This window comes from Daphnia magna, linkage group LG2 (genome assembly GCF_020631705.1).
Source record: "Daphnia magna isolate NIES linkage group LG2, ASM2063170v1.1, whole genome shotgun sequence".
Lineage (NCBI taxonomy): Eukaryota > Metazoa > Arthropoda > Branchiopoda > Diplostraca > Daphniidae > Daphnia > Daphnia magna.
The window spans coordinates 15,447,129-15,472,545 of NC_059183.1; the positions used below are offsets into that span (position 1 = coordinate 15,447,129).

A 25,417-nucleotide genomic window follows, 5' to 3' on the forward strand; every position below is an offset into this window, starting at 1 on the left:
ACCGAGGACGTTTATTTGTTGTTGCTTGTATATACCCACCCTCCCTTTTGTATAAGAAGCACTTCAGGTCTGAATCGTTATTCTTGATTTCTTCCCTTTAACGTTGATACGGAGAGGCAGGGCTATTAACGGGAAATGAAAGGTTGGATAATAAAAACGGAATATGTTCCGTTAAAGTAAAAGTCATCGTACTGTTTGGTGTTACGTGACAATTATTGGTCGCTCGGTACGGCCTCTTATTGGTTTACGAACATGGTGCTGAATCGCTTTCCATAGTTTTTGCTTCGTTAACAGCTAATAATTATATCCTTTCTGAACGAGAAAAAATTGAAAAGAAGGTCCAGTAGATTGAATGTTTAAATCTTAAATACCATTTCAATGAAGATTGTCCACGTTGGATACAGAGCAATAATATTTCAATCACCTACAACAACTAACAAGTTTCTCAGAGAGGTCAGTCCGTCGTCATAGTTTCGTGTTTCACATCGTTAATAGGGCGAGATCATACCTGAATGTTACTGCTCGGAGTTTTGGTTGACTGAATCGTCTTTAAGAGTTTTACCTTGACGTCTTTTGTGTGCTTCACTAGCTGCCTTCTCGCTCATAGTTACCTGACATTTTCTATTGAGGTGAGTAACAAAAGCTATGTTTCCCTTGAACGATTCATCTGCTTATGCAATTACAATAAAAGGATATTTATCCTCACAGGAATAACAGGTTTAATAAGCATCTACTAGATGAAACTTTTACGAAGGTACGTCATTAACAAGAGTAGGTTTCTAGAGAACGAATGGCCAAAAGAGATTATGAAACGTATAATAGGTTGCCTTGAAACCAAACCTATCCGGCGACAAACGATATATGAGAAAAACCACATCCGACTACCACATCCGCATGTTCTCGTTAATGATTTTCAGCCCTCTACAATTGAGTTCATGAATGCTAATTGTCGTTCTTTTTTATTCAGTCTGATTTGTGCTTCAGTTGTACGTTGGAGTCGTTAATCGAACCCGAACCTACAGTGAAATTCATAATGCAATCCCGTTCTGTTTTTAAAATGGTCATCGTCCTGGCTTTCTTGGTCAGCTCCTTTGAGGCCTTAACCACGGAACCTCGTGTACCTAGATATTCAAGTTATTTTAACGCAATAGGTGCAGTTGGGGTACGGCAAAAATGTCCCGAAGGACAAAAGTTCAATTTCATACTTAATCGGTGCTTACTTGTTTGGTAATCTGTCAATCGAAATATGTTTTTGTGCATACGTTTTTTTTTTTACTTAATTTTCCATATTTTATTTTTAGGGGTTAACGTGAAATTTATGCGGGACCGCTAAAAGGTCTTGGTTCTTAATTGTGACATGAGGCTTTGTTATATGGTCGGTAATCCCAACATTATTTACTTTGTGTAGTCTAGTCTTGTCATTCCATAACGAAGAAATAGAACATATGTCACCTTTCTTTTCTTAAGTTTGCCCATTATTTGTATCACGCAGTGAAATGAGACAGCACGGAAAATAATTTCACATTAAATTGTACGTTGCGTCCTATGGTACCCCTTTTTTCTTTTGGCGCTAATTTGGTTTTAAACCGACATTCTGCCAACCCCGAAAGTTGGCGAGCAAATCAAGAAAAAATATGTCATATCCTGCATGGCTCCTCTGGTTGCGTTTGGCTCACTTTTAAATAAATAACGACATGTTTTCTTTTTAACCTTTTAATCTCAAACTCTTTCGGGTAACGTTAGGTACTAGGAAACTTTTGATCAAAATAATAAACTTGTATTGATCTCAGCTGTTATAGAGCACTAAGCCATCAGCAAGATTTATAAGAAATTTATGGAACCCAATGCTAATAGCATAGCAAAGAGCATAGTAAAAAAAAAGAGCCCTGACAATTAAACCAAACTTCTTTTTCCTCAACTCCTTTGGCTACGTAAAGAGGCACTTCAAATAACACAAGTTTGCACTAGTAAAAGATGATATTGGCAGTAATTCACTTATTCAATTCTTCGTTGCCTCGCTGTAGGAATTCAAAGAGTAGTACAATCCTATATGCTCTGGAACTTTGCATTATTAAAAATTTGTAATAGGCTTTATATTATCGTCGCTCGAGTATTTATGGGCTTATTTTTATTCGTTAAAAGGCATGCACAAAAGAGGATTGTAAACATGAAATGAAAAAAAGTTGGAAAAAGTTCAGTAGTTCGTTAAAGCGCATTACGTTTCAATCAAAACACTTTTTGGATCGTCGTTCGTGGACGCGTGTCAAATTTAGATGTCACATTTTTATCAGATTCTTTTTCATTTATTATTATATTTTCTAGTTGTATTACATGTTTTTTTTTTTAAAGAAAGCACAGGCCATAATATTAGTTGCCATGGTTGTCAATGAAGCGAAGTAACGTCACTGGCTTTACATCTTGCACTCTATCATCACCTGCTTGAGTACCGTAAAAAATCGATAAACATCTGTGAACGTGTTGTACGAAGCCGTTGGAGCTAAACGCATGACGCTCGGAAGACGTACATCGCACTGACAGAAATTTAATACTTTATTAAATAAAATTTGATCTAATAAGAATTTTTCTACGTACCACGACTCCTCTTTTTTCCAATCTCTCGTGAATATCTTTCACTGAAAATGGAAACATGACCGACAGCTGAGTGCCTCTTTGTCGTGGATCGCGTGGGGTAATAATCTCGACGAATTTATCCTCTCCTGCGTCAGACAGAGCCAGGTGATCCATTAAATGTTCCAGGTAACCAGTTAGCAAGTATTGTTTAGCCAACAAACGATCCATCCCTGCTTCCTCAAAGATCTGTTTCAAACAGATGTTGTTCATGAACAAACATATATTGTTTTTAATCTATTCCATTTGTTGGTTAATGAACTACCTCAAGACCAGCTATGTGTAATGCAACGAGGGCTGGTGGAGGATTGCACAAACGGTAAGAATCAGCCCCAGCAGCCGCATCGACACTGTGCTGCATTTCGAATCGCGTGTCTTCGCGGTTGCTCCACCATCCGCAAAACTTGGGACGATTGTCGTGATAATGTTTTTGGTGAATAAAAACTCCGGCAATGCCACCCGCCCCTGAATTTAAATACTGTGCACAAAATAAAAAGACATCATAGTAGTTACGTACGAAGCTAATACCATGGATACTACGATCAATAGGGAATGCTATTTCATATACGTAAGCCGTATCGTCTAGTTATATCCGAGATGCTAGCTCCCCTTGACAGTTTTGAAAAGCAGTTGGAAAATCTCTTATCAAAGTTCTAAAATAGAATTGGTTTGAATCTCTGGCTTATTGGGGGAATGAGTGTTTGGTATCAGCACATTTCACAGTAAGGGTTACTTTTTCGAAGAGTATTTATAAACGAGAATATACTTTATAAGTGCACCAGCAAGCGAAATCCACGTTCCAATCGTGAATCTTCAACTCGACATTGCCCACAGCGTGAGCTAAATCCCATCCGACGAGACAACCTTGAGCTTGGCCGCTCTTTGTGATTGTCTCAATATCGAACTTTTGTCCTGGAAAACACAAAAACAAGCTTGGATTACAGAATTAAACAACGCGAATGAATGACATTCTTACCTGTATAGTAATGAACTCCCGATAAGAAGATGACGGCAACATGTTCTCCGTGTTTTTCAATGGATGCTAAAATATCTTCGGTGCGCAGAATGTGTTCACCGGGTCTAGTTTGTAGAATAATTAGTCCGTCCTCCTCCGTATAGCCATGCAAATTCAGTTGCGATACAACTGCGTACTAATCAAACAAAAAATGTATTGATTAAAAAGGTAATTAAATTGGGAAGACCCGTGATTGAAACGTATTGTTAATACTCGATCGGATGGAAAAGCGTGTCCTTCAATCATGATCTTGTAACGAGTGGCTGTCGGTCGGTAGAAAGAAATTAAAAGCAGATGAATGTTGACAGTGAGACCGTTCATGCAAACTACTTCGTCTGTGTTCTCGGCGCCTACCAGTTTCACCAGCGAATCTTTGACAAGTAAATCGCATTTGGCGGCTGGGAAACGACCAGTGAAATGCGTGAAAACACCTCTGTCAAATCACGACAATTATTAAAAGGGTAAAGTGTTAACATATGGATGAGAAACTTACAATTTAGCCCAACTGTTTAAAACTTCTTGTTGGTAAGCATCGGCACGTTTGGGTTTGAGGCCAAGAGAATTGCCACACAGGTAAATGCATTCTTCGTCCGGCTTTTCGATTAACGATAGATCCACTAGCTTTTACCCATCAAATGATTAGAACTTCTCATCGAGGGAAAATGAAAATCCAAACAATTTTACCACACGGTAAATCTTTCATGGTCGGAAAAGTGAAATTGCTTCGAACTTCTCGAAGGGGGTCAGCTAAATCCATTTGAGCAGCGAATTCCGAGCTTTCCAAGGTGACACCGAAACTGTCGGCCCATTTTCGTAGACTATTGGTTAGGTCTATCTGAAAATGTTGCACACAGTAAACAAGTGTCATCAAGAATTTAGAAACACAAACAGAATGAAAAACTTACATCTTGGTCATGTTGTATTCCGTTGGCGATGTCCGAATTGTGAGACTTGTTCATTTCTGTACCAACGAGACACTGTTCTATTCACCTGTAGCCGAAGATTTGATTGCCGCGCATAACAACAACAACTCGTCCTTCGAAAGTCTGGAATACCTTTTCTAGAAGTGAACTACCTCAGGCGAAAATGCAGCGTAGATGAGCATTTCTCTTTCGTTTTTCAAAAATTTCACTACCTACTTTTGCTAACCCTCCCCCCCTGTCCTCTGCGGACCTGCTCCATTCCCTAAAACATTTCAGCTTTTTACGAGCTTGATTTATTCAAATTTCCATAATTTTCTTTCCGTTTTCTGACCCCCCCTCCCAGTGAAATTCGAGATCAACCAAGAAACAATGTGTCACTCTGTAATATCCTGTGGTACATTGTGTATTTACTCGGAAACTGCCATGCCATAATTTTTTTGTTTTTAAAGTGTGTCCCCATATTAGTTCCAAGAATGCCATTAGTTTTCTCAAGGTTACACCAGGGTCAATTTGAACGAAAGAAAACATTTGCCTTTTGGGCAATTTAAAGAAACGATTAAAGAAAACTTCTTTCGCAAAATGTGAAAGAACGTAGAGATCCCTCTGCATAACGTTACCGATAGGATAACAACGATAGGTCACAAAAAGCACTAATGCGGCTCAGCATTAATAAATTTATCCAATTTACCATTTCCTTTGACTATTGGGAAATTAGCCAATAGGTTAAAAAGAACGATCAATCGATAGACGGATGACCGAAAAAGACCGCATTTCCAGATTTGTAAAAATACCCAACGGAAAACGTAGGCGGATCGTCACTTTTAGAATGCCCCATAAAATTCGGGACAAGATTATGTCTTGCTTTTGGCGATGCTTGGGTTAGACTGCTCAAGCGTGTTATTGAAAAAGAAGGGAGGTAGCAAACTGATTGGGATATATAGCCGACCCACGAATCAACTTTTTTAAAGGACTTGCGGACGTATCGATCTGATGGCGGCCTTGCTGTAAAGTTGTTGTACAATCGATTTCTTTTAGCACGATTTTCCGCTGACAATCACAGCCATTCACAGTTGATTGGATGTCAAACAAGTTTTCTTTTTTCGTTCAAAATTGATCAATAAATAGCACGCAAGACCTCCTGTCACTAGGTAGCAGTGCTAGCCGTCAAGTTACCACTCTTTTTCTATGTATGAAGCCAGAAACTTGATAACATATTCTGAGAACCTCTGGACAAGGTATTCACAGCACTTTTAGTCTTAGATCTTTAAAAACGTTCAAAAACTGGTTTAAATATCTCTTTTGCAAAAGAATATAACATGAGGAGCAAAAATGATTTTAATTTCTGAGCAATTAAAGAAACGTATCGTAAGAATAACAAGTAGAATGCGCATTTTGCGATGAACGGAGAGTGTATTGTCCATCGAAACGGCACGACTAACAAGATGCCTTTCAAAATGGCACCACTTTCTTACATTCAATTGAGCTGTTGCGCCCTACGTCACCACAGATTTGTTACGTTTATAATTTAGAGGGCAAAGTGCGAGTCAAAGCAGCTCGAATATTTCCTGATGGCTTATCGAGTGGTTGCAGAACCGTATCGTTGTGTGCAAATCCAACGTTCTTAAATTTCGACAAGTCTACATTGACGTAGTGCTTGTTTGGCAATATCATTTCAATGTAGTTAATCTGAAAACATTGAAAAATTTATTAAATCGACAAAGGTAAAATAAGACATTCGTAGTTGCTGTACCTCAGGGATGGAATCCAGAACTAATTTCTCCGTCAGATGTAAAGTGTTTTGTACTGATGGTGAAAAAATACCTTTATCCGCTGGTCCCGAAAACACTGAAAGGATCGAATCCTTAACTGTGTTCCTGCATGTAACATTGAACATTAGCATAATTGTTTAAAAATAGCTCCGTGTAATCGCAAATTGATACCAAGCTTTGCAGTAGTCGACATTGGTGGTCGAATACACCCAACGCGAAGTAATCACCGTACTGAATACACGATCACTGGCATCAGGCAGGCTGCCTATAAATCAAGGTAGAATTTAAACAAATATTAACTGAGATTTAATCAAATTTATTTACGGTAATCATCGGCAACGAAATTGACAAAAGCCGATTGGGTAGTTTTCAGTACGCGCAGATCTTTTAATCCCGATTCGACAACCGGTACTCCTGCACGAATGTTCAATCAAATATTGAAGGTGAAGAAGCCACAACAATTGACCAACCGTTTCTTTCCATGCGAACAGTGCAAACACGAACGGCAACAGGTGTAAACACGAACGCGTGGTTGTGTTTCTTTCCATCGATTTCCGCCCTCTGCCAAGGGTACAGCTCAATATGGACTTGTACTTTCAGTACGTGATTATACGTGTTGAGGAAATGGCGACTGAGGATAATGGCGAATTCTTCGGGACTGTTGACACCATGTTTCTTAGCCAGCAGGTAGACCGTGTTCTTTTGCGAATCGGTGGCGACGATATCAGAATTATCACCTGCACATTAGTCGTTTCAGAATTCGAAAGATTTAAAATCAGATTCAATTGTTTACCTGTGGTGTAGTCTTTCTTAGAGGACAGCGTCAGCTGAGTATTTACCTCCAATTCACGAATAGAATGGACAGGGCCCTCGCGTTTGATGTGGAGCAATTTCACACCAGACTTACCTATCATGTTAAAAGAATACATTTAAAGTTACATCAATCAACGAAATTGAAGAACAGAGTTCCTTACCGTAGGCGTCATCCACGATTTTGTAAGTCGACATTCTTCAGTGGTTGTATAGCTCGGACTAACCTTCTCAAAACGCAAAGACCGAATAAAGGATAGAGAAACAGTGGTGCTACGTGACTTTTACATAACATTTTATGCAGATGAGAAGCACGTAGGCCGTTGTAAATATTATTAAAAAATTTGGAAAGCTTTACTCGCAATGCTTAATGCAATGTCCCTAAAAGATATCGTTCACCACCTAGGCCTAATATAATTATTACATATTTTCGTCCTAGTATTTTACATATCGATTAAGAAAAAAGAAAAACAGCTGAAGGCCAATGGACTTGACTAAATCACCCATGTATGTTGGTGCCTTGGGGATAAATGAAGGCTGTTGTATGCACTGTCAGAACACTACTAAAAACAACCACACATTTTCTTAAAAAATAAATAAATAAAAAATAAATAAAGTGAGATATTTTAAAGACCAAAAATTATGTCATTCACTCGAGATCGTCAAACATGTGTGTCACTGTCAAACAAAGACATATACGTAGTTTAGTATAATATGTTTACCTTTAAAGGAAAGCAAAGTGAATTCAAATCTGTACTGACAAGTTTAAACAACCACGGTAGAGGTCCAATGGAACTTTAGTTGACAACAAGTGGAAAGTATCTGAGATTCGATCCGATTTCCACTCATTGAACTTTGAAGTTTGTCCTCCCCATAGCCGCAGGAAGAAAAAGGAGAAGAGGTAAGGGCAATATTCCCGTTATCAAGTTCCTTAGTTATTCTTATTCGCATATGAAACGTAGCGCGCGCTAGACGAAACTGGGAGGGGTTTAAAATGGGCTGTAACCTGAAGGTTTCGGCAACCCATTTTACTATTTTCCCTCCGCTTATTAGCCTTACTTTACATGAATATGCGCTTTGAATAAAGAATTAGATTTATGAAAAATTTATGATTATTTTGATTTCTCTGCCAGGGTGACAAAACAACGTGGAGATATGCGATCATCAAATATTTGTTGCAGTGAAGCATCGATTCCGTTCTCTCGTAAATAAACCACTCGATCGACGAGAATCAACGCTTCAGCAACCGGTTGAAGTAGCACTTGCAACACAATAAGAGTCTCCAGTGCCGCTAAAAGATGCGCGTTTGAATGGTAAATGTTTAAAAGTTTCTGTCGATGATCTGCTACTTGTCCTGGTAAGCCGAATCCGTGGATAGCCTGATCGACGTACTCTTCAAAACCATCGGATGTGTTTTGCATTTTGACTGGTTTCCTTTGCTGTTTTAGCAGCTGAATTCCTTCTGAAAGAATCAAGTAACATAATCACGAGCGTGAAGGAATTAATGCAAAATTTAACCTCGATTAGCATAAAGTTGGACTAGAGATCGGTAAAAGGTGTGTTGTGCTTGGCGTTTACAGTTTAAAGTATTCTGCTGCATCCAGTGATTTGGCGTTTCCTGAGCGGCCAAACGGAAGAGATTTTGAATGCCTTCCGGCTCACAATGTTTGCTTTTAAGGCTATTGCTGAGAGGAAATAAGTTATCATCGACCGGCTCCTTTTTCCAATCCATACGATGATAGCAGCACGACACTAGCAGGAGAGAATGGAAGTGCCGGATGTTCATAAATAATTTCATCATGATAGGGCTCAAATCGCCACAGGAATGTAAACCAATCATGCAGAGAGGCGGGGATGGCTCGTGCTCGACTTTGAGTTCACCGAACCAGTTGGCAACAACAGATTCTATTTGGTCTTCTAAAGTATCTTCGGATTTTACTGCCAATTCTTTAAAAATGGCACGACATCGAGTTGGCACATTTTCCGGTGTGTCGGCAGTTGCACGTTGACTGGCCGCCAAAACTCGATAAGCATCTCGTTCCAGTCCTAGGACGTGGAGGTCACAACGATCAGATAGTTCCTTATCTAAATAGCCCTGAAAATCGATATAAGAACGGTGAATTTCTTAACTTTTTTTATGCAAAATCGATCCCTTTTTGAACATACCAGACCAGCTCCAATGTCAACAACATGTTTGATTTCTTTTTCTGCACATTTTTTGCCGATAAGTTGAGAGAAGTTCACGACCTCGTGAATTTTTTTCGGATTAACTTTTTTCCATTTTGAAAGGGCTTCTTCTTTTTGAGCCAAGTTTATTCTTAAAGAAAGACGCCAGCAACTTATCACAAACTTCGTAAGATCCAGCGGCCATGAAAGCTAAGCAAACAAAACGATATGATCTCGAGTAAATTACTTTGCAAATTTGGACGATATACTTGTACAAGTTAGCAAATTACATTGATTTCACCCTTGATGGCCATTTGGATATTTTCAAAGCAATTCAGTTGTAAAATGGGAATCCAATCGGCCGGAATGAAATGTAAAATGCCATCGGCTATAATGTCAGTATTGCGACACTTGTAGATCCAATTAAAGTCTGACAAAAGTTGCATCGTCTCGCGAAAATAGACGTCATCTCGTTCAAACTGCCCATTCAAGAATTCCATGACGAACGATACCTAATAAAAGAATGACAAGATCATGCTCGAACATCAAGAGTTTATTTTGGAACAGTTCTCAAGAATAGAACACAATATACGTTTAAACAAAAAAACTAGGTTATGTTTTCTAATTCAACAAATTTCACTAAGAAACTAAGAGAATTCCACGTTCCACGAGGAATCTCTGGCTGTTGTGTCGTTGGGTGGGCCGATTATGGTGACACCCTGGACGGCTGGTTGACGAAGATACTCTTGGCAAACTCGGACCAGGTCATCTTTGGTTACATTAACCAATTGCTGGCGATGAGCAGCAAATTGCTCGTCACTGATATGACTGAGGAAGAGACGCATTCCTTTGCCAGACGGTGGAGTTGGGGCATCGATTTTTTGGAACACTCGAAGTTTGGCTTCTTTAATGGCTTCATCGTTGTAGTCGGCCTTTATGGCCCATTCGACAGCACGATCGAATGTGTCGATGGTTTCGAAAGATTTCGGATCGCGATACGAATAGAAAGAAAAGAGTCCAGTAGCGGATGCGCTGGCTCCACCTCCGTAAGCTCCACCCTTTTCTCGGATTTCAGGATGCAAGAATTTAGACGACATGATTCCAGCGAGTACCCGGAGCGGAGCGAAATCCGGCGACAAGTACGAAGCACCAGGGAGAACTTTAGAGGTAAAATTCACAGGAACGGGCAATACGTAATGGCTGCGCTGGACACTGGGTTGGAATTCATTATCAACGGTCCACACATCTTGGTCGACAGGTGATCCCTTGACTGAAGACACAAATCCTTCTAATTGCTTAACAGCCTCTTCTCGTGAATCGGACGTCACGTTCAGGGCACATCTCATATTGTTTTTAACTAGTAAATGACTGGCAATGTCACGCATGCATTCGAGCAGCGGTTCAAACTGATTGGTTTCAGCTATGGCTTTTACCCTCCTGATGTACGTCACTCCTTCGTCCAACTCTTTGAGGTGGGCTGTTGGCGTGAGGGAGGATGCAGCGTGAGTCATGGCGTAGTGATGCCCAGAGTGGGTAAGACTATTACCCAAGTCTCCTACTAAATTTCGGATGAGAGTCTCCAATCGATTCTCGTCTACTAGGCGAAGTCGGTTAAACACGGACTGCCATAACTGGAACATGTCGGGAAGATTTCGATCTAGGCAGTGGGACGAAAATTGAATTCCCTGTTCAAAAGAGCGGACGGAGCCAGGCCCTTCAGTTAGGTGCATGCCGAAACAGAGTCCGCCAGTTTTATGTTCGATCTGTTGATCCAGCTGACGATAATCCATATCTCCAGCACCCATTTTTGTGGCAGCCATAGCGAACAAAGGCAAATGAATTTTCAACTTGTCCGGCAAGTCTGCGGTGTTTAACACGCCATGAAAGTATGTTATGCCGTTAGTTGGCTGCACAGCTACTTGAAGAGGAACTCCAAGTATTTTCACATGATCCAACTTCACTTGTTCCGCTTGACTGGAAATATCGCTGAGATGGAGTGTTGGTAAACATTCAGTGTCATTCACTTTGCTCTGCATGGCAAGAAGCTCTTGATTTTTGGTGAAAATGGAAGCCTTGTCTTCATCGGTCAAGGTGCCACATTTGGCCTCGAGTATAGTTTTTTCTTGTTGTTCCAATTTCGTTTCAAAGTCCTTGTCCGGTTGCATAACTGCTACTAGCTTATGCGTGTTGTCGACGAAATACTGGCGGACTTTGTTCTTCAAATAGTCGGGATTGTCACGCAGATTTTGACGGAATTTTTCCACTTTTGAATTGATATACAACGCTTCAACAGGATCACTTCCATGGTTCCAAAGAGGTGTCAGATTCATAGCCATCGAAAGACCAAAGTTTGAAGTTTGGTGCTTCACGGCCAGCTCGATTGAATGAAGAACAGCGTCGATTCGTTCAGCGGGGAAACCAGTTCGGACAACCTCTTCAAATGTAGAGCGGATGATCGCCAATACTTTTTCAACGTCGTTGGTGTGAACGCCCTGCAAGCCAATAGTAAAAGTGGTATCTTTTGTGTGACTGTCAAATCCCGTGACGGGCGAGTAACCCGTACCGATATTCGGCTCAAGCAAATTGCGGTAAAAGGGCGAGTTAGGTCCTCCGGTGAGAAGTTCGCTTAAAATTTGTAACACGAACGTCTCGTACAAATCGTTGATATCTGCAAGAACGTAACTAACAACAGCTGAGGCTTGTTTCTCAGGGTTCGGTGCGAACGGATCTTCTCGTGCGTCGACACTGATTCGCCGAGGTTGGACCCAACGTTTCTCGTTTGGAACTTCTTCGCTGGGTGAGATTTGCTCAAAGCTTTTTAAGTAGTTTTGATTGATGAATTGCAAATGGTCTCTCAGAGGCATGTCACCATAAGTGTAAAACCTAGAGTTGCTGGGGTGGTAATGTTTTGCATGAAAATCTTTTAATTGCTGCCATGTTAAATCCAAGATTTTGAGAGGATCACCTCCAGAGCAATTTCCATAGGTGTGGCTTGGTAGCAGGTTTCTTACAAGATGTTGATTTAGTCCATATGAAGGGTCAGAGAAAGCTCCTTTCATTTCATTAAAGACAACTCCTTTAAATTGTAGAGGGGTATCTTGCGATAGAGGATTCTCATTTTCAAGTCTCCAACCTTCCTGAAGAAAATCCAATTCTCGTAGCTTGGGGTAAAATACAGCATCCAAGTAGACAGACAAAAGGTTCTTGAAATCTTTTGAGTTTTGACTGGAAAATGGGTAAATGGTGTAGTCAGGCCCAGTCATGGCATTCATGAATGTTGACAATGATCTGTTCAACATTTTAAAGAAAGGATCCCTTGCTGGATACTTTTTGCTTCCACACAAAGCTGTGTGCTCAAGGATGTGGGAGACTCCTGTTGAATCTTTAGGGGTAGTTCGAAATCCCACGCAGAAAACATTATTAGAGTCCTCTCTAGCAATGTGCAGGTAATCTGCTCCTGTTTTCTGATGAGTGAGTCGGACAGCAGTCAGGGCAAGATCTTGCACTTCTTGAATTGATTTAACCTCAAAACCTTCATACTCTGAGCCAACTGAAATATCATTTATTCCGACTTTTACTTTGGCTTCATTTGTGTTGGTTAAAACGGAAGAGACGGCTCGCTTGTTTGAGCTAAAACATTTTAATACTCGATTTGCTGGAACTTTGAGACGGTTTAACGAGTTAAGCAAATGACTATAACCCATGTTTAGGTATAATAAGATGGTTAAAGTTTAGTATCTAACCTGTTTCCTCTTAGAAAATGACACGGTAAATTTTTTATTTGTCTGATTGTCTCACGTTTGCTTACAATTAAACTCGTCTGCTTGTAGTTAGCTCCAAAAACTGTAGGCAAGATTGCCGACCGCTTGCGTCATTTCTCATTATTTCTTAACATTTTTGTGTTATCTTCTCAAAATATAAAAAAAATTAAAAAATAAATCTATTTTGATACAAGTAGGCTTTGTTAAAAAAAGAAATAATAAGGAAAAAGTTAACGCAAATTAGCCAAGTTCACTCATGAGTCATGACTCTCCGCCAGATGACTCTTTCGTCAGTTAAAGTTTGGCATCTGAATCTGATTTCTGAATGTTTCGTATTCGACAGTTATTTTCTATTATACTTTGTGCTCACTATTTGTGTTTTGTTTGATTCCAATGTCGTGATACGTTTAGCCAATTCTCTGTTTAAACGAGCCCTGTAGCTGTCAACAACCAATATTTCAAGTTCGTGTCAAAAATCGTAACAGGGTGTGCCAAGACGCCCTTCTGTAAGTTCAAAAGAAACATATTCCTTACAATAACCAGCTTTCCAATAGCTTAAACAAAATAACTTTTTATAATCTCGTTACTTTTTGGCTTTTATTACCCATGTTATAATTCAGAGTTTTTTCCTTGACGTAAAGCTACGCGTTCTAACATCAAATCCTCTTTCGAGATCCTCCCCCTTCTGCGTACAGTCGCCCTCTCCACCATTACCCTCACGTTAAAAGCTTAAAAAAGGGGGTACAAGTGTCCAAACTAGAAAAAAAAATAAGACAAAAAATCTTTTTCAACATTATTTAATCAGCAAGATTTTCTTATCTACTGCTGTGTGCCTGTTGTAACCAGTAGCGCCGTAAATTTTGACAAGATGTAATTTTTAATCACTTTCTTCACATCTTGTAAATCAACTATTAGTATCTTTAAAAGTTATTCATATCATTCATAAAAATCACGATAAATTTTGCTTACATTTATTTATCTACAAAAGAGTTGCATTTTCATGGGTAAACAAGAGAAAAAGAATAATTCAAAAACGTTGACACAAACGAAGATGGAGTGTTATACCTTTAGGATGTGTAGAATTGCCATTTAAGGAAAATTCCTGGCCACTTTCTAATATCGGTGTTTTAGCAATGCTGTTCGTAACGTGACTGGAATTTACGCACGTTGCTAAAGGGGTCATTTCTAAATAATTTTCCTGAATTACGACATTTCAACAGGAAATGATCGAATGCGATGACACGTATTTGAGGATACGATTCTTGGACTACGGTTCGTACCCGCGCATTCGTAATGTTGACCCACCACCGGGCGTTCAGTATAACTTCATGCTTTCGTGGAACATTCACGACCATCATTTAGTCCACGATACTGATTTCATCGCCGTCCACGTTGAAGGTAAAAATATTTTATTTGCTATCGCATCATTCTTTAGCCATATTTCCGCAACATCAATTGTTTTTATTACTATTTTTATTACTCTTCAAGAAGGATGTGGGTTTTTTTGTGTCCGTCACGCATATCTTCTCGTTATATCGGTCATACGGGAACAAGAACTTATTATGGGACTCTGCCCGACATGGGACGTTGACTGTAATGGTTTTTTGCAAGTTAGCCCATCCGTAGATTCTGGAAACTGGGCTGCACCGTATATATAAATAAGATCATTTCCGTTCTCCCTACATAAACAGTAGACAAATTGAACTGGGGAAAACTAAAAGGGAAGTTATTAGTTTCCCTCGACGAAACTTCCGCTGGTCCGGAAGTGTGCTTCTGCGCAGCCGGAAATGGAAACTTCCCGTTTCCACAATACTGCACTGCTTAACACCTGGCCCCCCTGTGCAATGGCCGGTTCTTTCCCTTTCCAAATGCTACCCGTCATTCATGACAAACCCTAGCTTGTCGACCGGAAACGGATTCAGTCGTCAAAAATAGGAAAGAGAAAAAAATGGAGACAAAGCTCTATGATGGGCGAAAGACAGCTACAAAACAATGGATTGTCGACCCGTTTTCTTTTTCCTATTCGCGAAGCAACTTGTCAAGCCATTGTAAAGTCCAATCTCTCCCTCATTAGCGTCGATTTATCGTCTTATTGTTCTTTTTGAAAAAATCGCACCTTCTGGGAGCGTTTTAAGCTTGCCCGCGGATATTTCCTTTCAGTTGTGTTGAAAAGATGGGAAAAACGATTGCCAAATTTTCGGAATTGAGCGTTATCACAGTTTTTGATTATTATTGAACCATAAATGTGTAGCATAAATTTTATAAAAAGTTGTGCTATTATTCGAGAACTGCCCCGCTGTTTCGATTTGACTAAACATATTAAAACCTCTTTTTTTCTTTTCCGAGAGAGGCTAATAGGATTGTAGGGGAAGGAAGCGGATGGAGGGGGGTTGAAAGTGGGAGTGGCTGAGCGGAGGTAGGCACGGAAGAGTTTCCATCTGTTTTTCTTTTACTAGTTCATGGGTGAATATCCCATGTGGTTCTATTCGTCGGTTTCTTTGAAAAGATATGCTTCGTCAACAATCTCAGCTTCCTTTAGTTAAGTTTGAATATCCCCTCCCACAGCAGTGGGCGCTTCAATAACCGTGCCCCCTCGTCCCACCTCCTCCTCCACCGTGTATGTGTGTTGGCAACATTTTTGGGTACGTTTTAAGCCATACTTTTGGAAAGTAGTGTTTAGTCTTCTTCCACCGTTAGCCTGAAGAGCATTCGTATGAAAGGGTACACAGAAGCCCCCCTTTCCAATGTTCTTGTTATTTATTTCGTTTGTTCATCAGTATGCGACCTCAACTTGACAACTAGTCATTGCTGAGTCATTCCACGTTCAGGTAAAACTTGATTCAACTTCCGTTGATAATGGTCAACTTTTGTACCCCGTTTCATTATGTTTGGAATTAAAAGAGACATAGTGTATAATGTATTAAAGATAATTTGATAATTATTCCACAGATGACCTTAAAAGTTTCGACCGAATGAGTTGCCAACAAGCCACACCACGAGGTCACTTGCTGTGGTCCTTCAATGTCAACAAACTGGATCGTGCCGTCCATTCCATCCAATTCTTTTACGTATCCGGAGAGACGAAAAAGCCTCTTGTTGAATCAGAGACTTTATGCATTAGCGATTTTTTTGAATCGATTCAAAGTAATCCGGATGTGGACAAGGAAATGGCTCGCGTGGCTGCCTCGTATCTAGGCGATGACCAACATCTGTATTCACCGTTGTGGATGAAAATCACGGGTGAAAGTGTCTATCATTTCGATCGAAGCGGATGTGAGCCCATTTATGAAACCCTTTATCCGCGTCCGTGTGGTCACCAAGAGACCGTTAATGGTGCTCAGCCTCCGCCTCTTCCGCCTCGCAACACGCCCACCACCACGAACAATTCGCACAAGCCTTTGACTCGAACCAATGCGTTGCTCAGCTACAGTAGCAGTAGTTTGATTCAGAGTAGCAGTGAATCATCATCTCCGCCGACGCAAGCGGAGACTGACGATGTATTCAAATTGGAGGCGATCCAATGCTCGGCTTTTTCTCCCTCGGATGAAGAGCTTGTCAATTTGAGCTCGTGTCCGCCACCACCTCCACCACCTCGAATCAAAACATCAGACACAGATGTGAGTGATAATCAGCCAATCGAAGAAAATCAACATTTACCTCCGCAGTTGCCTGCTCGTTGTGTAAGCCATCAGCTACTTCCTCCAGCCCTTCCGAAACGAATTGCATCCACTAGTCCGGAACTGAGCATTCGTAACAGTCAGAACAGAGCCGCATCGATGACAACGCTGCTCACCGATGCTAGTTCCTCCTCATCGCAGATTGTTCGGCAGCAATTATTGCCGACCATCTCCACTCTTCCGCATCGTACGCGCTTCCAAAAAATTCAATCCAACAGCACGGATGAGGAGCCGTTACCGCCAATGTGGGAGGCTCGTACGGACAGCCACGGAAGAGTGTTTTACATAGACCATCGTACCAAAACGACTTCTTGGCAACGGCCAAAGGCGACCGATGAGTCCACAGTCGCTGAATCAGCTACCGCAGAGGCCAGCAATGATATTTGGCGTCAGCAGCTGGATCGACGATATCAGAGTATCCGCAGGACAATCAATCGACGCCAAAGAGAAGAAACAAATGCAACTCCGGCAGAAGCCGAGCCTCAGCCAAGACCACAAGTGCCAACGGAAACTGCATCCGCTACGGTTGCCGCAGCGGATTTGCCGAATTCGCCGGCATTGCGGTTCGTCACGAGACCGGATTTCTTTTCTCTTTTACATAACAACGAAGAAGCGTTACGACTGTACAATCGCAATCCAGCCATTAGGCAATTATTATCTAAAGTGTGGAGGGATCCCTCGTGCTTTGAACGTTATCAGCATAACCGTGAAATAGTGACGCTATTGAATTTATTCGCCGAGGCTTCACGACCGCTTCCGTCCGGATGGGAAGCTCGACTCGACAAGCACGGTCGACCTTTTTATGTGGATCATCAAAACAAATCGACATGGTATATTGATCCGAGATTGCCGCAATTGATCAGCGCTCCATTGCAGTCTGTGACTGCCGACGATCAATCAGATTCCGGAAGAGCTCCCGTACCACCTCCTCGACCTCCTTTGCCGTTGCCAACAGCCACAGGAAGTCAAGGGGCAGTTGCTACGGCTCCGCCGTTCGAGCCGACCATTCCAACAGCTTATAACGAGAAAGTTGTAGGATTTCTTCGCCAACCAAATATCGGACACATTTTGAAAGAGAGATATCCGGATTTCAGTCGGAACAATCGATTGCGCGATGCTGTCAATCGTGTCAGATCTGAAGGCACGTCGGCATTAGATCGTCTCGTCGGGGAAGATCTTGTCGATCTTACGATTGTTTTGAGTTTGTTTGAAAATGAAATCATGTCTTACGTCCCCCCGAACCCTACGGCCAGCAGCAATCAGGAGATGAACGCAACGAGTTTCAACGGGTCAGCATCTTCTTCACACGACTCTCCTGCCCCCGTTCGTTCTGTTCGACTACCAGCCCGTCAGGGCCAACGTGATTTCGAAGCCAAATTGCGACAGTTTTACCGCAAACTTGAATCAAAAGGCTATGGCCAAGGCCCAAACAAATTCAAAATTCCTGTCAGACGAACTCATCTGTTAGAAGATGCATACACGAAAATTATGTCAGCCTCCAAAAAGGAAATGCAACGATACAAACTTCAAATTAGCTTTGTAAGCAATTCATTTTATTCTTTCGATGAAAAACTCAACTAACATTGGAATTTTTGTTTTTGTTTGATAGCTTGGAGAAGAAGGTCTCGATTACGGTGGACCATCCAGAGAATTTTTCTTTTTAATCTCTCGGCAAATGTTTAATCCTTATTATGGGTTGTTTGAATATTCAGCCAATGATACGGTATGCAAAAACATATTTTGTTCTCATTTTTACAAAAAAAGCACGTCTCATTTTCATTTTTCTTGATACAGTACACTGTGCAGGTGTCGCCGATGTCTACTTTCGTCGAAAATCATCATGAATGGTTTCGATTTTGTGGCCGAATTCTAGGATTGGCTTTAGTTCATCAGTACCTTTTAGACGTATTCTTCACCCGGCCTTTCTACAAGAGTCTTTTGCGATTGCCAGTCGATTTGAGCGACGTGGAATCGCTCGATTCCGAATTCCACCAGTCCCTTCAGTGGATGAAAGAAACAGACCTGAACCATCTTTCGTCTGATCTGGAATTGACGTTTGCAGTTACCGAAGATATTGGTGGGCAACATGTGGAACGCGAGCTAAAAGCCAACGGCCGTAACCTTCCTGTGACGGAGAAGAACAAGAAAGATTACATAGAACGCATGATTCGATGGAGACTAGATCGAGGTGTAGCCGACCAAGTACAATCTCTAGTCCGAGGTTTCTACGAAGTCCTTGACCCTCGGTTAGTTTCAATTTTTGACGCTCGTGAAATGGAACTGGTACTTGCCGGAACAGCGGAAATCGACGTGACGGACTGGCGAAAGAATACCGAGTATCGTTCAGGTTATCACGATCAACACGATGTCATCAAATGGTTCTGGGAAGCCATCGACCGCTTCACCAATGAGCAGAGACTTCGCCTTTTACAGTTTGTAACGGGTACGTCAAGCATTCCATTCGAAGGATTTGCGTCATTGCGTGGAAGTACAGGACCTCGCCAATTTTGCATAGAAAAGTGGGGGCAACCTGTCAGCCTTCCAAGGTAGGGTATTGCAAGAATCAAACCATTCATTTATGGTAGTCTAACTTATGTTTTTCCTCGCTATTTAGGGCTCATACCTGTTTCAATCGATTGGATTTACCTCCATACGAGAGTGCAGAAGTACTGTACGAAAAACTACTCCTCGCAGTTGAAGAGACCAGTTCATTTGGAATTGAATAATAAAGCACATCTGTTCTCCTTACTCCTATTTACGTCCATTTTTGTTTATGTTGTAAATAACATGCAGTGCCAAGACCCAGTACCAACAGCTGTTAGCGATGACCGGTACCGTCCTAGTCAGCGCTCCATGTTTATTTTCGACACCCAAGAAAGTTGTTGAGAAAGCTGGTGTCATTTGAATGATGGATTTATTCCAGTGCCGAAACAATACATTGTGAATTTAAATGCATAAATATGTTCTTGAGTAGGTGTCTTTATTAAACAGATTCAGTTCAGATCATAATTTGGGAATGACATAGTAGAATTGCTACGGATACATGTAGCATCAGAACTACATACAAATCCTTTTGGACAGCAGTGAAGTTCATCAGGACAACACAAAGCCTTGGTTTTTTAAAAATCATAATATATGTTAAAAAGAAACAATGAATACAATTTGAAACATATTGGAAATTAAGAATTAAAAAAAATACTAATTACGTACCTCCTCAAAGGGGCAACACCCATACAACTTTCCACCAGAGAGCTTGCAGCAAGTTGTTTCCAGAGGGCATTGAAACTCATCCCCTGGACAAATGGAACGTTTTGTTTGCTGAATACTGTTTGTGATGATTTCCACCGAGTTTGAAGTTGAAACATCCTGGAACCAGCAGGTATTTTACTCATGAATAAGACAGTTCCTCATAAACTGTCATGTGAAACTTGCTAGTGCATTATTTAAATACATGTCATACTTTTTTGCATCTGCCAGCATCACAGGAAGAACCCTTGGGACAACAATGGATGTGGTCTGTGCAACATACTGCATTTTCATGTGGACAACAAGCATAATCACCAGAAGGGCTCACACAGCAGGTGTACCCATCTGCACAGGTTTGGTTGTTTTCTCCTAAAAATACAAAACACATTAGAAGCAAATTACATATTTGAAAACACTGAAAACACATGTCAGCAAGATTTCACCTGGGCACACAACTCTATTTCTTAAGAAGTCCGTGCTCGCATGTTCCCACCCATTATGCATACCATTGGTTAGGATAAATTCTTTATCGTATGACTGTACGGTCACCGTATAAATCGCGATCAGACAACAAGACAACAAAACACCTAATTTTCTCCCCATGTCAATAATGCTTGTGACAACTGAATGATAACTTTTATCTATCGAATTCCAACTCTGAATGACATTTACTTCTTTTAAAATGTTTCAAGAGAATTTCAAAAACAAGAAGGCGTTGCCAGACAGCGGAAATCGGGATATTCAACAGATCACACGTCATCCGTATAATAGCCAGAAAACAGTAGAAAAGGGAAAAACTTCCCTACTTCTTGAAGCAGCGCGCAAACACCAAAAACTAATTATTTCTGTTTTACATCAAAAGAAATCGCAAAGCCGTTTACAAATTTAAATAAAATTCAAATATTATTTTTCGAAGAAAATATTTTAAACGTTGTTTTAGTCTCATCTTAAAAGAACTTTCTATCTTAAGAAAGGGTCAAGACATCGGTTAGACATTTTTCCCTCTTTCACAGATTCTGAGTCTGGTACCTGTCATTTCGAAGTATCTTTTCGGCTGATCCCGAAGTCTAAGGGGATCTCACCGAGTTCCAACATGGCACTACCGGCCAGATGGAAACTACTTGTTGGTTATGCTGTAATATTTTTAGTTAATTGTATCAATGCTCAAAACCCTTTCCGGAGCTTCCAGTACAAGTATAGTTTCAAGCCGCCTTACTTGGCGCAAAAAGATGGAAGTGTTCCGTTTTGGGAATACTCAGGAAGTAAGACCAGGTTATTTTACCGACGACAATTGTTTTTCACATTTTAATAACTTATTTTGTTTCTAAATGTTTAAAGATGCAATTGCCAATGAGGAAATGGTCAGAATCACGCCATCTCTTAGAAGTCAGAAAGGTATGTGAGTCGAAAACAGCAAACCTGAATCAAATTGAACTCATGTTGAATGTGTATGATCTAAATTTAGGTCAAATTTGGACTAGAACACCAACGGATTTCGATTGGTGGGAGGTTGAACTTGTATTCAGAGTAACTGGTCGTGGCAGAATAGGAGCTGATGGCTTGGTACATTAGTTGTTGCTTGATTTCTAAAATCTCTACTGTGTTAATTGCTATTCCTTCCTTTATTTTCTTTGTTTCTGAACTATATAATTGTTTTTGTATAGGCATTGTGGTATACTGAGAGCAAGGGTGTTGAAGGACCTGTTTTTGGGTCCAATGACAACTGGAAGGGTTTAGGTCTTTTCTTTGACTCATTTGATAATGACAACAAACACAACAACCCCTTTATTATGGCAATGACAAATGATGGCTCTCAAAGCTATGCCCATCAATTGTAAGAAGTGTTACTGTAATTTTCGCGATGATCCTGATATTAATACCATTTTAAAATAATCATTTATAGAGATGGTTCCACACAGCAACTTGCTGGATGTTTGAGAGATTTTCGAAACAAACCTTTCCCTGTGCGGGCCAAGATTGAGTATTACCAAAACACTTTTTCGGTATGAATAACTGTTTTTCTTTTCCGTCATCTTGACACAGTTTTTCTCAACATCGGTCTAAATGCAGGTAATGTTTCACAATGGAATGTCCAACAACGAACAAGATTATGAAATGTGCTTCAGGGTAGAAAACGTTGTTTTGCCAAAGCATGGTTACTTTGGTGTCACAGCCGCCACCGGAGGACTTGCCGGTAATAATCCAATAATAAAGCTGTTAAAACGTTGCGCTGAAAACAAAATATTCTTAAACAGATGACCACGATGCGCTGAAGTTCCTTACTTACAGTTTGCAAAGTCCTGATGCTTCCGCCACAGATGAGGCTCATATAGCCGAAGATGAACGTGCTAAGCTCTCTAAGGAATACCAGGAGTATCAAGATAAATTACAGAAACAAAAAGACGAGTAAGCATTCCTTTGTTTCATTTCACTTTCTGCTTTTCCTGTGATTTTAAGCGATTTTCCGTGACATTCAGATACCGACAAGCCCACCCAGACGAAGCCGACACTGGCAAAATGGAAAATCCAGAGGAGTGGTTTGAAACTGACAACCAGCGGGAACTGGGTCAAATCTTTGCCGGCCAGAGCAAAATGTTTGACGCTTTACGTGATATTCAGCGCAAGATGGATGACCTTGTGGGCCGCCAAGAGCGAACGCTTAGCCTAATGTCAGCTATTCAAACTAACCAAGGTTTATTTTTATTTTCGACACGCTCCCTCTGTCATATCGCTTTGGTCACGTAGTCAAATGAAAATAATGCACAACGTTTATTTCCTGCAGTAGCAGGAACCGTGCAAACGGGTGGAACAGGACCAATTCCAGGCGTAGATACGATTCGTCGTCACGAAGTTGAAACAGCTTTGGCCAATCAGCGTGAAATCGTTGGAGCAGCTCGTGAGATAAAGTAAAATTAAAATGAAATTGTCATCAAGTGGGTTCGCTAACCAGCTTACTGTTTTTCAGAGCTTACGTCACCGAAATTCACCAACGGACTGCAACCATCGTTCAGAATCAGGGCAAACAGGTGGGGGGTTCTGCACAGCCCCTCGGTTACGATCATGTCCAAAACAGTTTGAATGAAGTCAAGGAAGGTCTTAATATGATTAAACGAGATATTAGTGTAACGGCCCAACGCTTGGCCGCGCAACCCGTCACCTCTTGTCCTACCAATCAACCTTGTGTCAGCACTACCATTTTCGCCGTCTTTATGGTCATTCAGATGGTCATTATGATTGGTTATTTCATATACAGGTTTGACTTTAAAGTCTTAATCATGTCTGGTTAACAACTAAAAGTAATTGGATTTTATCTTTTGCAGGGATACTAAGGAGGCTCAGGCCAAAAAATTTTATTAGGAATGAAAGAGAATCACATTTCCAATTGTTAAAAAAAAAGTTTTATGTGGAGACCAATGGTGTGAGGTAGTGGGTTATCCCTCCTGGTGAAACTAAGATGTTGGTAAAAAAATTCCAGCGCAACTATACACATCACTATCTTTTTTTCTTTTTTTTTCTCATTCTTGGGTCCCTTAATGCATAATTTGGTGCACGAATGCAAATAAGTGGCAATACTTAGTTCGCTTAAAAGGATACAAACGGGTTAATTGACTACGTTGATGCATATTTGCTCTCTAATGTCATTTTCCTTGTCCGCAAGAAAAAGCAAAAATCGATTTCTTAAAAAAAAAATCATCTTAATTAAGAAAATTTGATTTTTTTTATGGTTTTCATTTTGTGATGAATGTGTTTTAAATTGCGTAGTGAATGGATGTGTTCTGCCTTAAAGGCGAATATTTCTTTATTTTTCATTTATTTTTATGTCTTGCGGAATCATTATGGTACATATTCCTCCCCCATGAGTTTCACACCCACGATTTTCAAAACAAAAACGTATCAGAGAGAAATACACTGCCTTCGGTACCACATTTCACTGCACTCATCTCCTGAGTATCTTATACTATGTTGAATGAAATCCATGTCTTATTTTATCGCACGATTGACTTCTAGCTGCTCAGACTTAGATTTAAAAAACAGCAAGTCCATGTTTTGCCACCATAGTGTGTGCCATTTAATAGTAGGTTGAATTTGCATATCGATGACCTAACAAGTTCGATCTCCACAAGACTGAGATTATGTTAAGCATTTCAGAAATGCGATTCATAGCTCGAGTTGTCCAGTTTTAACAGAATAGCAGCTAGAGTAAGTCAATTTATGGCTAGACATTTAGGTAGCTGTCGCAATTCAAGAGCCTGAAGCCGAGACCGTACATTTGCATAGACGAGTGTTCATTTATATGTAGTTGTTTATTTTTTAGTCTGTGGTAATAGAATCCTTGTATAATCTGGCTAATAAGGCATTTCTCATAGGAGATATAGATGAGATAAATACTTTGATAGATAAGCCACCATTTTGCAGCCAATCTTTCGAAATTGTTTAATGTTTCATCGTTCTTGTATCGTGCTTTGTCTACTACTATACCATATCAGCCTAGCTAAAACAGAGGAAGGGTGAGATTCTGTGGCGCGAATTCACAATAGAGGTAAGAGATGGTACAGTAAAAGAACAGTGAAAAAAAGCAACTTTGGAAGGTACTTTCGCAGACGACTGTATATCACGAGCCATTAGAATAATATAGTTTATCTCGTGATCACGTTTTGTGTTTTTCAGCAAGTGTTTCTGACTCTCTCTCTGAAACGTTAAACTAGTGCGTAATAACTATTCAAACCGTTTGTTTGTCTTTTTCTTCAAAATCGTGTTCGACGTGGGTGGACTTCGAGAATGCTGAAGGCCATTACTTGGAAATCTGTTCCACTTCAATAACAGGTTAGTGCTGCACTGCAATATTTGCATCCATTTGTCGCCTTAACTGCCTTAACTCTACAATAACGAGGATTTGCTCTTGTCGTTCTGTACATCGCCATAATGGATATTGTGTATTTTAGTGAAACGTTTTTACTTTCCTTTTAAAGTTTGGAAGGGGCTTTGAATGATTTCATTTTTGGAAATCTGTAAATGTTGTCAGTAATCTGTGCTGGTGCAACGCAGCATAAACCTACAGAATCATTTCGGCAGTATTAGCACCAATCACAGTAATTTCACAGTTTTCAAGATAACAAAAAATGTCCCATTTGAAACGACTCGATAAGAATTGCCATACGAAATAACAATATGAAACATGACGTACAATTAAAAATTTTTTTGTGTGCATCAGTTCTGATCTGGCAGAGAAATAATGGTAACATAACTTGGAGGATAAAGTTAAAACTTGACGAGGTGATGGATTGAATGGAATGTACCGATACTGACGGACGTACACTTGAATGATGGACATTTCAATCGATTTACGAACTCGGTACGTTCTTTCTTCTGAACAACAGAGTGCATAAACCTTTTAAAGGAAGGTCGGGCTTTGATCCTTCTT

The 25,417-nt window shown here is 40.4% G+C and overlaps 7 protein-coding genes and 1 long non-coding RNA gene across 11 annotated transcripts; 3 read left to right on the plus strand and 5 right to left on the minus strand.

Annotated features, from left to right (window-relative positions):
- Positions 1-937: 937 nt before the first annotated feature.
- LOC116916132 lies at positions 938-1,460 on the plus strand. The gene is made up of 2 exons (XR_004390442.2): positions 938-1,227; positions 1,302-1,460. It is a non-coding gene; the product is annotated as an uncharacterized LOC116916132 (long non-coding RNA).
- Positions 1,461-2,078: 618 nt separating this feature from the next.
- On the minus strand, positions 2,079-4,707 carry LOC116916127 (kynureninase). The gene is made up of 9 exons (XM_032921327.2): positions 4,549-4,707; positions 4,328-4,478; positions 4,137-4,260; positions 3,857-4,076; positions 3,605-3,779; positions 3,395-3,540; positions 2,894-3,106; positions 2,593-2,817; positions 2,079-2,531 (listed from the first exon to the last, which is right to left on the minus strand). Exons 1-9 carry the CDS (start codon positions 4,600-4,602, stop codon positions 2,412-2,414), a joined length of 1,428 nt encoding a protein of 475 aa, XP_032777218.2. The 5' UTR covers positions 4,603-4,707; the 3' UTR covers positions 2,079-2,411.
- Positions 4,708-5,956: 1,249 nt separating this feature from the next.
- On the minus strand, positions 5,957-8,006 carry LOC116916130 (uricase). The gene is made up of 8 exons (XM_032921329.2): positions 7,868-8,006; positions 7,310-7,372; positions 7,129-7,242; positions 6,806-7,072; positions 6,660-6,749; positions 6,507-6,600; positions 6,317-6,440; positions 5,957-6,252 (listed from the first exon to the last, which is right to left on the minus strand). The coding sequence occupies exons 2-8, from the start codon at positions 7,341-7,343 to the stop codon at positions 6,085-6,087; spliced, it is 891 nt and encodes a 296-aa protein (XP_032777220.1). The 5' UTR covers positions 7,344-7,372; positions 7,868-8,006; the 3' UTR covers positions 5,957-6,084.
- A 228-nt stretch (positions 8,007-8,234) lies between these two features.
- On the minus strand, positions 8,235-13,166 carry LOC116916128 (protein RRNAD1). 2 transcript variants are annotated; one of them, XM_045169955.1, is made up of 5 exons: positions 13,055-13,166; positions 9,602-9,823; positions 9,312-9,521; positions 8,664-9,240; positions 8,235-8,604 (listed from the first exon to the last, which is right to left on the minus strand). In XM_045169955.1, exons 2-5 carry the CDS (start codon positions 9,809-9,811, stop codon positions 8,258-8,260), a joined length of 1,344 nt encoding a protein of 447 aa, XP_045025890.1. In that variant the 5' UTR covers positions 9,812-9,823; positions 13,055-13,166; the 3' UTR covers positions 8,235-8,257. The 2 variants fall into 2 exon arrangements, with proteins under 2 accessions (XP_045025890.1, XP_045025889.1); XM_045169954.1 differs by having other exon boundaries at positions 8,235-8,607.
- On the minus strand, positions 9,849-13,130 carry LOC116916125 (presequence protease, mitochondrial). Its single transcript, XM_032921322.2, has one exon. It carries the CDS (start codon positions 13,013-13,015, stop codon positions 9,959-9,961), a length of 3,057 nt encoding a protein of 1,018 aa, XP_032777213.2. The 5' UTR covers positions 13,016-13,130; the 3' UTR covers positions 9,849-9,958.
- A 188-nt stretch (positions 13,167-13,354) lies between the features above and the next one.
- LOC116916124 (E3 ubiquitin-protein ligase HECW2) lies at positions 13,355-19,708 on the plus strand. 2 transcript variants are annotated; one of them, XM_032921321.2, is made up of 6 exons: positions 13,355-13,578; positions 14,293-14,470; positions 16,022-18,288; positions 18,359-18,472; positions 18,544-19,295; positions 19,364-19,708. In XM_032921321.2, exons 2-6 carry the CDS (start codon positions 14,296-14,298, stop codon positions 19,473-19,475), a joined length of 3,420 nt encoding a protein of 1,139 aa, XP_032777212.2. In that variant the 5' UTR covers positions 13,355-13,578; positions 14,293-14,295; the 3' UTR covers positions 19,476-19,708. The 2 variants fall into 2 exon arrangements, with proteins under 2 accessions (XP_032777212.2, XP_045025885.1); XM_045169950.1 differs by lacking the exons at positions 13,355-13,578; positions 14,293-14,470 and adding an exon at positions 14,515-15,900.
- Positions 19,645-20,727, minus strand: LOC116916131 (progranulin). Its single transcript, XM_032921330.2, has 4 exons — positions 20,439-20,727; positions 20,210-20,364; positions 19,960-20,115; positions 19,645-19,859 (listed from the first exon to the last, which is right to left on the minus strand). Exons 1-4 carry the CDS (start codon positions 20,596-20,598, stop codon positions 19,743-19,745), a joined length of 588 nt encoding a protein of 195 aa, XP_032777221.2. The 5' UTR covers positions 20,599-20,727; the 3' UTR covers positions 19,645-19,742.
- A 165-nt stretch (positions 20,728-20,892) lies between these two features.
- LOC116916126 (protein ERGIC-53) lies at positions 20,893-23,921 on the plus strand. 2 transcript variants are annotated; one of them, XM_045169952.1, is made up of 11 exons: positions 20,893-21,257; positions 21,334-21,390; positions 21,461-21,558; positions 21,660-21,829; positions 21,899-21,998; positions 22,066-22,189; positions 22,251-22,401; positions 22,473-22,687; positions 22,781-22,901; positions 22,961-23,248; positions 23,316-23,921. In XM_045169952.1, the coding sequence occupies exons 1-11, from the start codon at positions 21,089-21,091 to the stop codon at positions 23,350-23,352; spliced, it is 1,530 nt and encodes a 509-aa protein (XP_045025887.1). In that variant the 5' UTR covers positions 20,893-21,088; the 3' UTR covers positions 23,353-23,921. The 2 variants fall into 2 exon arrangements, with proteins under 2 accessions (XP_045025887.1, XP_045025886.1); XM_045169951.1 differs by having other exon boundaries at positions 20,927-21,257; positions 22,778-22,901.
- The last annotated feature ends 1,496 nt before the right edge of the window (positions 23,922-25,417 follow it).

Excerpts from the sequence above, each read along its gene's own strand:
- LOC116916127 (XM_032921327.2), bottom strand. The coding sequence starts at position 4,602 with ATGAACAAGTCTCACAATTCGGACATCGCCAACGGAATACAACATGAC. Across the intron at positions 4,479-4,548 it reads GAATACAACATGACCAAGAT|ATAGACCTAACCAATAGTCT; the intron begins GTAAGTTTTTCA and ends CAACATTTTCAG. Across the intron at positions 3,107-3,394 it reads CTTGCTGGTGCACTTATAAA|TATTTAAATTCAGGGGCGGG; the intron begins GTATATTCTCGT and ends TTTTGTGCACAG.
- LOC116916130 (XM_032921329.2), bottom strand. The coding sequence starts at position 7,343 with ATGTCGACTTACAAAATCGTGGATGACGCCTACG. Across the intron at positions 6,441-6,506 it reads GTCGACTACTGCAAAGCTTG|GAACACAGTTAAGGATTCGA; the intron begins GTATCAATTTGC and ends TGTTACATGCAG. Across the intron at positions 6,253-6,316 it reads TTCTGGATTCCATCCCTGAG|ATTAACTACATTGAAATGAT; the intron begins GTACAGCAACTA and ends CAATGTTTTCAG.
- LOC116916128 (XM_045169954.1), bottom strand. The coding sequence starts at position 9,811 with ATGGAATTCTTGAATGGGCAGTTTGAACGAGATGACGTCTATTTTCGC. Across the intron at positions 9,522-9,601 it reads CCATCAAGGGTGAAATCAAT|CTTTCATGGCCGCTGGATCT; the intron begins GTAATTTGCTAA and ends TTGTTTGCTTAG. Across the intron at positions 8,608-8,663 it reads CCAACTTTATGCTAATCGAG|AAGGAATTCAGCTGCTAAAA; the intron begins GTTAAATTTTGC and ends TGATTCTTTCAG.
- LOC116916125 (XM_032921322.2), bottom strand. The coding sequence starts at position 13,015 with ATGGGTTATAGTCATTTGCTTAACTCGTTAAACCGTCTCAAAGTTCCA.
- LOC116916124 (XM_032921321.2), top strand. The coding sequence starts at position 14,296 with ATGATCGAATGCGATGACACGTATTTGAGGATACGATTCTTGGACTAC. Across the intron at positions 18,473-18,543 it reads AATATTCAGCCAATGATACG|TACACTGTGCAGGTGTCGCC; the intron begins GTATGCAAAAAC and ends TTCTTGATACAG. Across the intron at positions 19,296-19,363 it reads CAACCTGTCAGCCTTCCAAG|GGCTCATACCTGTTTCAATC; the intron begins GTAGGGTATTGC and ends CTCGCTATTTAG.
- LOC116916131 (XM_032921330.2), bottom strand. The coding sequence starts at position 20,598 with ATGGGGAGAAAATTAGGTGTTTTGTTGTCTTGTTGTCTGATCGCGATT. Across the intron at positions 20,365-20,438 it reads AAATAGAGTTGTGTGCCCAG|GAGAAAACAACCAAACCTGT; the intron begins GTGAAATCTTGC and ends TTGTATTTTTAG. Across the intron at positions 19,860-19,959 it reads GGTGTTGCCCCTTTGAGGAG|GCTTTGTGTTGTCCTGATGA; the intron begins GTACGTAATTAG and ends TAAAAAACCAAG.
- LOC116916126 (XM_045169951.1), top strand. The coding sequence starts at position 21,089 with ATGGCACTACCGGCCAGATGGAAACTACTTGTTGGTTATGCTGTAATA. Across the intron at positions 21,258-21,333 it reads GTTTTGGGAATACTCAGGAA|ATGCAATTGCCAATGAGGAA; the intron begins GTAAGACCAGGT and ends AAATGTTTAAAG. Across the intron at positions 21,391-21,460 it reads ATCTCTTAGAAGTCAGAAAG|GTCAAATTTGGACTAGAACA; the intron begins GTATGTGAGTCG and ends ATCTAAATTTAG.